At 29.0% G+C, this 10930-nt stretch overlaps 1 protein-coding gene and 1 pseudogene across 4 annotated transcripts; one reads left to right on the top strand and one right to left on the bottom strand.

Moving 5' to 3' along the window:
* Positions 1 to 1079: 1079 nt before the first annotated feature.
* LOC149058160 (uncharacterized) lies at positions 1080 to 4882 on the top strand (annotated as a pseudogene).
* Positions 4883 to 5163: 281 nt separating this feature from the next.
* LOC107163658 (uncharacterized) lies at positions 5164 to 10930 on the bottom strand. 4 transcript variants are annotated; one of them, XM_089221241.1, is made up of 3 exons: positions 10245 to 10930; positions 8275 to 8607; positions 5164 to 6632 (listed from the first exon to the last, which is right to left on the bottom strand). In XM_089221241.1, the coding sequence occupies exons 1-3, from the start codon at positions 10509 to 10511 to the stop codon at positions 5589 to 5591; spliced, it is 1644 nt and encodes a 547-aa protein (XP_089077367.1). In that variant the 5' UTR covers positions 10512 to 10930; the 3' UTR covers positions 5164 to 5588. The 4 variants fall into 4 exon arrangements, with proteins under 4 accessions (XP_089077367.1, XP_089077369.1, XP_089077368.1 ...); XM_089221243.1 differs by having other exon boundaries at positions 10281 to 10927; XM_089221242.1 differs by having other exon boundaries at positions 8296 to 8607; positions 10245 to 10923.

The following is a 10930-nucleotide window of genomic DNA, read 5'->3' as shown; positions in this document are numbered from 1 at the left end:
TGGGTGGAATTAAATTTGAATCCAATGATATTATGAAAAACGATTCTTAGCGAAGACGGTTTATCTGTCTATAAGACATAATATTATAGATTATTAAAAATTTTCAAATCTTAGATTAAAAAAAAAAATTTTTATGAATTTCTATTTTAAAAAATTTGCGAATTTTGGTGATTTTCGTGATTTTTACATATTATGTTGTCAAAATTCAAACTTTGAATGCTTGTAAATAAAATTTGTGAATATAGGTATATTTCTTTTATTTTTCAACTGCTATTGTAAAAATATGTTAGAAGCCTTGTATTAAATTTTCAAATCTTAGATATAAAAGGAAAATACTTTATGAATTTCTAGCATAAAATAATTTATGAATTTTCGTGATTTTTCGTGATTTTTACGTATGTTGTAAAAATTCAAACTTTGAATGCTTGTAAAAAAAATTGTGACTATGAATTTATTTTATTTTTCAACTGCTATTGTAACAATATGTTAAGAGCATTGTATTAAATTTTCAAGCTTTTCTGCCTAAAAAAAAGAGTGTGCTTAAAATTTCCCGTGTTTCCCTTAATTTTTAGTTAGTTTTTCTAGATTATTTAGAAAAGTATTAAGAATTTTTTACCTTTGACCGCCCAAAGTACCAACTAGATTCACTTTCTGGTCGAACGAGGTACTGAAGTCAAAAATCGAAGCACTTTTACTGCCCCAAAACGTGATGACAGACACACACACACACACACTAAAAAAAAACACATCATGGTAAAATCAATACATTCATTCATCGCTCCGCTCAGAATCTAAAATACAATCACTCATCAATATGGACCGGATAAAGTGTGTCTTCGAGTCACCGTTTGATATATATATATACACCATGCAATATGACTCAATAAAATATTATATAATTTTATGATAAGTGCTATTTGTCATGGAAACGAGTGACGGAGTTTCGTCAAAAACCTACCTATTCGACGAAAACAGCGAAAAAGTCATAACCGCGGTATGAATGTTATATAAACACATAACTTATTATTAGGTACTGCTCCAGTATTATAGGCGTTATATCGTCACGTACCTACCTATACATGGATACATTTCCTGACCTTGACGACCGGAAGAAAGTCGTGGCGGCGTCCGAGTTCCGAGTCCGCGCACGCTTCTACGCGATCCGCCAGGTGGACGGCGAACGAGCGTACGACTGGTACAAGCGGGTGCGGGCGGCTGCCGTGCCATGCAGATTTGGCGTCGTCAACCAGCCACAGTGGACACCGGTCGTCGACAAGTTCGTTACGGGTCTACGACCAGGCCCGGTGGCCGACCGATTATTAGGCGAACGAGCGGACAGCCGGTTGGACGTCTTGCTGGCCGCGGCGGTTGAGGCCGAGTCGGTGGCCGACGGAGCGAGACGACGTCTGCCCGCCGGAGGGGCATCGCCGGATTTGCTGACCGAAATACGCGAAGGATTGAAGCTATACCGGTACAGCAGCGATGGATACGAGAGAGGTCTCGTCAGCGGTGACGATCGGGTAACGGGGTAAAACATATTTTATATGGTAGACTGGTAGACAACCGACATCACTTGTGCAAAAATGTTTTATTTTAATTACCTATACATATTGCCAAGCCGATGGGTTGGTTGTCGGGACAGGTAGTTAAGTTGGTAGTCATCGTAGGCGCAAATAGCGTTTGTGATTTGGAGGGTGAGCTTTGAGTGCTAAGAATTTCTGACGGTTCGTGTTTGTTTTCGTAGACATGAACTTCGACCGTCATCCATAAGCGCAAATTGCTTCAATTTGGGGGGGAGGGGGCTTAAGCCCTGAAAAATCCGCGGGTACTAATGTTGAACCATAATTATTATTAGTATCTTAAAATTTAACACAAAGTTTTAATGGTATTTTTATAAGTATATAAGAATACTATATCTATATTATTTCCTAAATATCTAAAAGTATGTATAAATACAATTGTTTAGCAGTTTAGCTTAAGGATAACTTAGGATGACTGAGTCATCTCAAAGTGAAAAAAGCGGGTAAGTGGGAATCGCTCTGCGGTACATTGGGGGTGGGATAGACCTCTGACTAGGGTAGGTTAAATTTGAATGCAATGATAGGTATCATTGTATACGAAAAACGGTTCTGAACGGAGGCGGGTTATCTGTCTAGGATATATATTATAGATTATTAAAAATTTTCAAATCTTAGATTTAAAAAGAAAATTTCTTATGAATTTCTAGCATAAAATAATTTACGAACTTTCGTGATTTTTACGTATGTTGTCAAAATTTGAACTGTAAATGATTGTAAAAAAAATTTGTGAATATATATTTCTTTTATTTTTCAACTGCTATTGTAAAAATATGTTAGAAACCTTGTATTACATTCTCAAATTTAAGAATTAAAAAGAAAAACTTTTATGAATTTCTATCTAAGATAATTTGAACATTGCCGTAATTTTTACGTATTTAGTCAACATTTGAATTTTAAATGCTTATAAAAAAAATTTGTGACTATATATTTCTTTTATTTTTCAACTGCTATTGTAAAAATATGTTAGGAGCCTTGTATTAAATTTTCAAGTATTTTGATAGGGCCAAAAAAATTTTATCGACACTTCAAAAGAACATTTTCAGAAAAATTGAAAATTTCAGTTGTCTATAAATATCTAAAAAAAGTCAAAATATTTTGAAAATTAAATCATGTAAATAAAATGCCAATCTTAATAACTTGTAAAATTTTCAAGTATCTACGACTTATACTTTTTGAATAATTACAAATATTTAAAATCGTTTGAGGATAAATCATTATCGTTATGCTATTTCGAAAAAATTTAAAATTCAAACGCACTTAAAATTTTTCCTATAATATGATGTTTCGAGTTTTCTCTATAGCTACTTGAAGGAAAACTAATGGCATACTTAGTGTTGTATTTTTAATCCTTAGTTATAAACACAAACATTTTTATGATTTTTCAACTTCAAAATTACTTGCAAATTTTCGCGTTTTCGACAGATTTCGTAAAGCTTTGACTATAAATGTTTATAAAAAAAAATTGTGACTAACGATTTTTAATTTTTTTTAGCTACAATAGGAACAACTTATAAGGAACCTTGTATTAAATTTTCAAGTATTTTTGGTCGTCTAACATTTTTTTACCGGCACTTCAAAAAAATTTCTAAAAAAAATTGAAAATTTCAGTGGACTATAAATAACTCAAAAGAAGTCTAAAAATTTTGAAAATTAAACTGTATATAGATATCACTAACATAAACATTTGGTGAAAATTTCAAGTATTTACACTTTACAGTGATTAGTTTTTGAATTACAACCATATTCGAAAACTGGTTTTGCGTAAAAATTCCCGTTTTTCTGTCATTTTTTTTTTGTTTTTCTCGATTTTTTTGAAAACTGTTGGAAAATGTTAACTTTTGACCTCTATGGCTCTATAATGCACCAAGGATATTCACTTTTACATCGGAAACCACCCCCTAAGTTTGAAATTGAAGCATTATTTCGACTAGTTATGCTGTACACAGACACAAAAACAAAAAAAAAAAACACACACACATCATTGTAAAATCAATACATTCATCGCTTCGTTCAGAATCTAAAAAATCAGTGACTTAAATTCCTGGTCCTCAAATCACACAGAAACCTGCTGAAACCGCATACAACATATAGACTGTGTGACCGAGTCGATGTCTTGTTTTTTCTCCGTATGGCGCTGTGTCCGAGAGTTGGCCCGAGAGCCTAGTTCGTACACTTATTTGTCAGGATTTTTAATGGGCACCAGTATAGGTTTCTGCAACGCCTCAAATTCTTGTAAAGTTGCAGTCTTGTAAAAGATACTTTTAAAAAGTATTCAAGTACAGACACAGATACTTTCAAATACTTTTTTTTTTTTTTAAATATCTTTTATCTTTTTTCCTTGGCCAATGACCTTATAGATAAATTGAATTATTATTTATTAATCAACAAAATTATTTTTTTTATTTTAGAACTCTAATTTTACTTAAATTAATTAGAATAAGAATAATTAAAAAGTATTTAAAAATAGTATTTGATTTTAAATACAGATACCTTCAAAGATGTATTCAAATACTATACCCTACTTTTTTCAAATGTATTTAGAATACGTATTTGAGTACAAAAAGTATTTGAATACTTTTACTCAAGTACTTTACTAGTCTGTAAAGTTGCTACATAATATATAAAAAAAAACATACTATTAAATTTAAATAAAATCTGGCATTTCTAATGAATATCCTTTATCACATGAAAATCAATATTATTGGTTAGGCTAGGTTAGATTACCCATTACTAGCTTATTAATTTTATTTTATAAGGGCTTTCAACACATTTACAGTTAATAGTGTTTATAGGTACACTTAATTGTCATAGTTAAAATATGGTAATTTTCATACTTGTCATACACTTTCACATAGGTATGGTATTGTTATACACTAATATTGCTTTACTTTACCTAGTTTAAATTATGAAAAAAGTTACAATTGGAACACCTTTTTTTCAGAGTAATGATAATCAACATAAACTATTACAAATGTCTAATGTAAAAAAGATTGGTAATATGAAATCAAGGCTTGATGGAAAATCGTGGTGGAAACCGAGAATTGAAAAAAATGATTATACACCTCTGACATTTAATAATAATGGTAAGCTAGAAACAAAACTGTTAGAAAATGTTCAAGAAAAAACATATTCATATCATCAACCGAGCACAATTACAATCCATGAAAAATCTTTTGGTAATAATTACAAGTCATCTAGTTATTATCACGACGATTCAAAATGTTATTGTTCATTGCCAACAAATAATGACCATAAAAACATTAACCACAATTGGAGTTGGGAAATCTAAAAAGATTGTTTAAATTTATAATCATTCAGATAGTACAAAGAACAAGTGCTGTGTTTGCAACATTATTGCAGGTCTATCGATTTATGAATTTTATATTTTGTGGATAATAATTTAAAAATACAATTATTCTTTATGATACAATAGTTAATAAACATTCACTTCAAAATTTTTTTTAGAGGTTTCCAGACCTCGAGTTACATTCTTGAATATTCTTAAAAAAAAAAGTAGATACAAATTGTAAGACAATAAACAGCACATTTTTATTACTATTACACAGAAAGTTATACAACTAAATGCTTAAGAGTAAATCAATATTTAATGAAAAAACAAAATTGGTATAACATTTATTAATTACCTTTACTAAGTAAAATTATAAATTATATTGTGTTATACAATATGAGCTATAAGATAAGTTATTTTTAATAATAAAAAATTCATAACTTAAGTTTTGAAGTATTAAACAATATACACTACAATACAAAATAAATACACATACTAATAAATAACACATGAGTTTTAATTCATACACACACACACACACACAAAAAAAAAAAATGGTTCATTTTAATTTTGCCAAATAAAATAATTCTAATAAACAATCCAATAACTAAACATTTTTAAACTTTTTTCAATATATTATGATTAGGAAAAATTAACAACAGTTTTACAATTATAAAAATAAACAAATAGTAAAACATAATATTCAGTTATAGTTTTGTTTAGTATCTATCATACTTATGCTTATAAGATCGACTATAACATTTACAACTATCAGACCGACTATATTTTGATTTTTTACAATTTTTACACAATGAAAAATGTGATTTAATATGTTGAGTAGTTTTATGTACTTTATTTATAACACTTTGCATAGGGTTCAATTTTTTTGAATAATTTGTTTTTGTTTCAGGATATATTTGAAATGTATTATCATTTTTATTAATAAATTGAGCATCTTTATGTATTTCATTTAAAATATTTGGCATAGGGTTCAACTCTTTTGAATTATTTGTGTTAGTTGTAAGATTTATTTTAGATGTATTCTCATTTTTAATAATCAAAGAAGTCAACTCATTAACCCAAATGTTTTTAGGAGTCTCTATATTAATTGGTGTTTTGAATGTATGCGGTATATTTGATTTGTTTTCACTATGATGACTAGTAACATAAATAGAACTATCAGCAAGTGGTAAATTTAAGGAATTCATATCACTATGTATATTTGTATGACTAAAATTATCACTTGATGCAAAAAATAGATTGTATACCCTCGATTGTTCTATCGGTAAACTATTCACAGCTGTACAACAGTTACATTTGCATCGAGTTGGTTTAGTTAAAGGTATTCCTGAAATACCGTTAAGACAATTTTTATTTAAAAACTCAAGCAATTGCACTCGAAAAATATTTTCTGTTATAGGAATAACATCTTTGCGCACACCATTCTCAGATACATTTATGGTATTGTTATTTGTAAATGAAAGCATATTAGTATTAGAAATACTATTTGTAGAAAAAAGTATAGGGGCATTAGTAATACTAATGTCAGATGTAAACATGGGAGTATTATAAATACTATTTGCAGATGTTGATACAATAGAATCATTTTCTGTAGACATAAATGCTTTAGAAATATCATTTGTAGATAAATTTGTACACTGGACATTTATTGAGGACACAGATAAATGACAATCTTCCACGGTTGTCAGCTGCTTCTCGACACCACTAGTTTTTCCATTTGATTCATATTCTGCTTGCTCAGTCTAAACAGATAAATAAAATAAATATATATTTAATATATGTATACACTACTATAATCTATAATTTCTACAATAAATTTAAGTGATAGTGTTAAATCATTTTCAAAAGTAATAAGCTATAACTAAGTGTGTACCATTTATATTTTATACATTATTTTTCCACCTGTCTCGTCACAGATCACTTCTCGCCGGCCTAAAAATTTGATAAGCTTTCAATCGCCAAGAGGTAATCGAAATAAAAATTCCTCGAAGAATAAATATGGGAAAAATTGCTAACCCTATGAAGAAAAATTCCCAGACTACAATATTACTCACAACTACGTGAAAATGGTTGAACAAATATTGTTTAATTTGTTTTGTTCTATACTACAATATTATGCATAATTCTGTAAAATTAAATTCTGAAATAAAAATTAAATTTCCTTTAATATTTTAACAATAATGTAAAAATTATAGTTTACAATAGTTTAAATGAAGTTAAATGTAGGTAGGTACTCACAGTTAAAAATATAGTATATAAAACTATTTTGAGTAATCAATACATTGAATAATATAAATAATAATTATTATTATCAAACAATAGCTAATTAATGTAGTTACTCACAGTTGATTATTATACTGTTTCCTAATACTGTGACTTTTTGAATTAAAAAATTGGGGAAACTATTATAGGTAGGTAATGCAAAATTGTATTTTAAAGATTTAGTTTTTAATAATATTGTAATATAAAACAAAATATTATTGTAAATATTTGGAAAATGATTGATTATGTCTATATATATATTATTTTTATTCAATTAAAAGTTTACCTATCATTGTTTCATTGACATTAAATATTAATAATTTGGTAATTACCATGGCTTAATAGACAGGCATGTCAGCAAGATAATACAGCGCATAAGCTGTAATGTATTGTGGAGTAAATCATGGTATGAAAACGGCGGGAATGTGACGTCATCTGGAGTAAACTGCGTATTGATAGTGTATTTTGGTTATCTTGCTGACATGCCTGTCTATTTAGCCATGGTGATTACACTAATTAGCGTTTAAAAAATGTTGATTGTACAATCATTTCATGTGGTTTTAAGTAATATAATAACACTTAAAACATGGATAAATAAAGATTATATAGTAAAAATATTAAACCTATCAATATAATGAGTACCTATGTTATTTTATGATATTAGTGCTATGGTTCTACTAAGACTAAACAAATACAATGGTCTAATTATTCTATCAGGGGTGGCAAACCTTTTTTGGGTCTAGTGCCAAATTTTTGCAATCAAAAGTGACAATTTTTCACATGACCAATGTTTGTAAACACTAAATAGAACATAATAAATATAATGATATAATGTAGTAACATAATCAATTTTACTTATAGGAATACTATAACTTTTAAAATGTTTATAATTTATTTATTTGAAATTTTTACAAGCAAAATGTTCTCAATTTTAATTTTTTGAATTCCATTGAAATTTGACAAACTCACCAGTTTTGGAACGGTGTGTTTGCCACCCCTATTCTAGTTTTACAAGACATAATCTATGGATTATTTTTTATCTCATGTCTCATGATAACTAAAATTGATAAAATTAATAATAATATAGATTTTTAAATATTTGTAAAAGTACTGTATAATTACTGTAAGTTTAAAAACCATTACTTTGTTAACATCAGTATTCTCAGCAAACAGTTTGACTGGCGATGCTTTCGTAAAAAATGGTATTTGTTCTGGAACATCTTCTATTGTAAATTTTGCTGAGAAGTCTAATTTATTAAGATCTTTTATGGTGTCATTTGTAGTATTTGAAACATTAAAATTGGAATTTTCAATGATAATGTTCTCACATCTATCAACCCCTTTCAAATATTCATGTTTGATGGAATTATCCCCAGAATTATCCCCAGAATTATCTAAACAATTTTGATTTGATAAAACCTTTAAGTCTTCTTTAATATCATGATCAATTTTATCCTGTTGACAGAAAGAAAATTATGTTAAAAATAAAGGCATTCAAGAGGATAAATATTTAAAAAAAATTAATTCTCAAGGGACTATTTTTTTCCATTCACAAATTATAAATTATAATTGGAAAAAAATATATTGTCTAAGTAACATATTATATTTAATTAGGTTAACAAAAATTTTAAAGATGTTGTCGGGTAAACTATATTACGGCTCATCTTCCCAAATTCTAACTTACACAAATTATTGGTTGAATGTTATTACTTAAAAAGGACTAAAGATAGAGTCAGCACCAGATATGGTAAATACAGGCCCACTGAGTCATAAAACTTTACCAGCCTAAAACCTGTTCAAATTGGCTAAAACGATTAAATGTAATACTTAACTAATTCGACTAAAATTTAGTATGCACCAAAGAGTTAAACTCCGTAATTTGTTGGTTTATCCAAGCTTGGTATAAGTAGATACATAGTATTATGTCAGAAGTAGATACTCACATAACAGTTACCTACCATATTACGAGTGCTTAAGAATTGCCAAATGAATTGGATATTCAATATTACAAGTTTGCACTTAACTTATTGCTTATGATATTTATATATTTATACTACAATTCAAAATAAAAGAACTTTTCTTATATTACTATTTTTCAAAGATAATGCTGTTTTAAAAATCTATTAAAATAGATTACCTATATGATTTATTTTGAAAACAATAGTAATTATCTGGAAATTTGTTGGTCTTAACCAGTGTAGAATTATCCTACAATATTCCGTATCATGTGGTGCTAACATAATTTATGTATGTGTATTATTATTTCCTATTGGTTAGAGCAATCCAATTTCTAGATACTATGTGTAACATAAGTGTGCGCAGACTTTCATTGCAGATGCAGCATATAAAATTAAGCAGCCCATTTTTTAACAATCGGCCAAATAAATGTTGAATAGTCAAAATTATAATTATTGAACATATTATACACAGGCAGTGTTATTGTTACCAAAGTGGTTATAATAATATCATTTTTTTTTTTTAAATTAACAACTGTTCATATACAAAATTTAAGGAAACATTTGTTCACTGCTTTTGAAAACACCAATTACTATCAGACTTTATTAGTTATAATATAAAATAATTATATTATTTATGGTTCACATTAATTTTATTTACTTATTAGTCATTATAATTTATATTAAATTATTAAATAATGAATTGCCCCGACCGGCCCAAAAAATGTGGCAGATGCAGCATATGAACCTTCTTCTGCACCCGTGCGCACGCCTATGATGTGTAATATTGTAATAAAAATTATAATTAAATATTAGGTTAGAGGTACCTACTATATGTCTATATACAAAACTAAATTAATATATTAACGACATATTTATCGTTGTATACAATCTATAGTTTATACCTTGAGTAGGTAGTTGAGTTCAAGACAATATCGATGTTGCAGAAAACATAAATAGGAAATTCAAACAAACAATACTTTACAATGCCAACTCTAACGAGGTATGATGGAGAAATGAACGAAAAGCTCATCGGAGATATAAATTATATAATAATTTTGAGCTTCAACCAATTAATAAAAAATTGACTACTATTAGGTATAGGTAAACAGACCGTATTAATAAATAAATAGTTACTATTGTTCGGCTACTGGAAATCGCTTGTTCACATACTTGGTTTTCATCTTCGGAGTTCACTTTCTCCGATTTCTTAAAAAGAGCAAGCAGCTCGTACACAATTGAAGGCAGCAAATTCCATTTTTTCACGTCATTAACGGTTTTTATGTTTTCAGCCGCCGGCAAAAACTGATGGAGATCAGGTCCAGTTTTCAGCTTTTTCTTATTGTCGCCATCGTCGCCTTCATCCAACGGGCGTTTAGTGGCTTCATCGCGAACGGTTTCCATGGTTGCCGTCGTTTGGAGATCAGATAGACTCACGACAACAATATTATGATAAAAACAACGAGGGAAAGACAAGAAAGGTCAGGTTTGCTAAGTGTATACTTACATGAATATTTAAATATTAAACACGCGATGCCTCACATTGAACCAGTCACGTTTATAGTGATACATTAGTTCGTTTACAGTTTTAACTTTCAATTCGTCGCCCACCTCATGATGAGTGGGCTTAGGATTGTTTACTGAAGTGTGATTGTTGTAATGTTGTCATTTCGTTAATGTTGCCATACGTCAGTCGTCCATTGATGCGCCCGTGTTCGGTTACGGGTGAGGGGTGACGGGTAGGGTAAACCAAAACAAGACGCTATTTTTAGACCATTAAATTACCGAAAAATACCTAATTATAATTTTATTATTAAAGTGCG

This window comes from Diuraphis noxia, unplaced genomic scaffold (genome assembly GCF_037042655.1).
Source record: "Diuraphis noxia isolate RWA-SAM2 unplaced genomic scaffold, SU_Dnox_SAM2 contig0002, whole genome shotgun sequence".
NCBI lineage: Eukaryota > Metazoa > Arthropoda > Insecta > Hemiptera > Aphididae > Diuraphis > Diuraphis noxia.
The sequence above is the reverse complement of the archived record's forward strand: the minus strand, read 5'-3'. Positions and strand labels throughout refer to the sequence as shown.

Bases quoted from the DNA above. Each gene is read 5' to 3' on its own strand.
- LOC107163658 (XM_089221241.1), bottom strand. From the start codon at position 10,511: ATGGAAACCGTTCGCGATGAAGCCACTAAACGCCCGTTGGATGAAGGC. The intron at 8,608-10,244 runs GTAACTATTTAT...TTCTGTCAACAG, and splicing joins TTTCCAGTAGCCGAACAATA to GATAAAATTGATCATGATAT. The intron at 6,633-8,274 runs GTAATTATACAG...TTATCTGTTTAG, and splicing joins TAATGGTTTTTAAACTTACA to ACTGAGCAAGCAGAATATGA.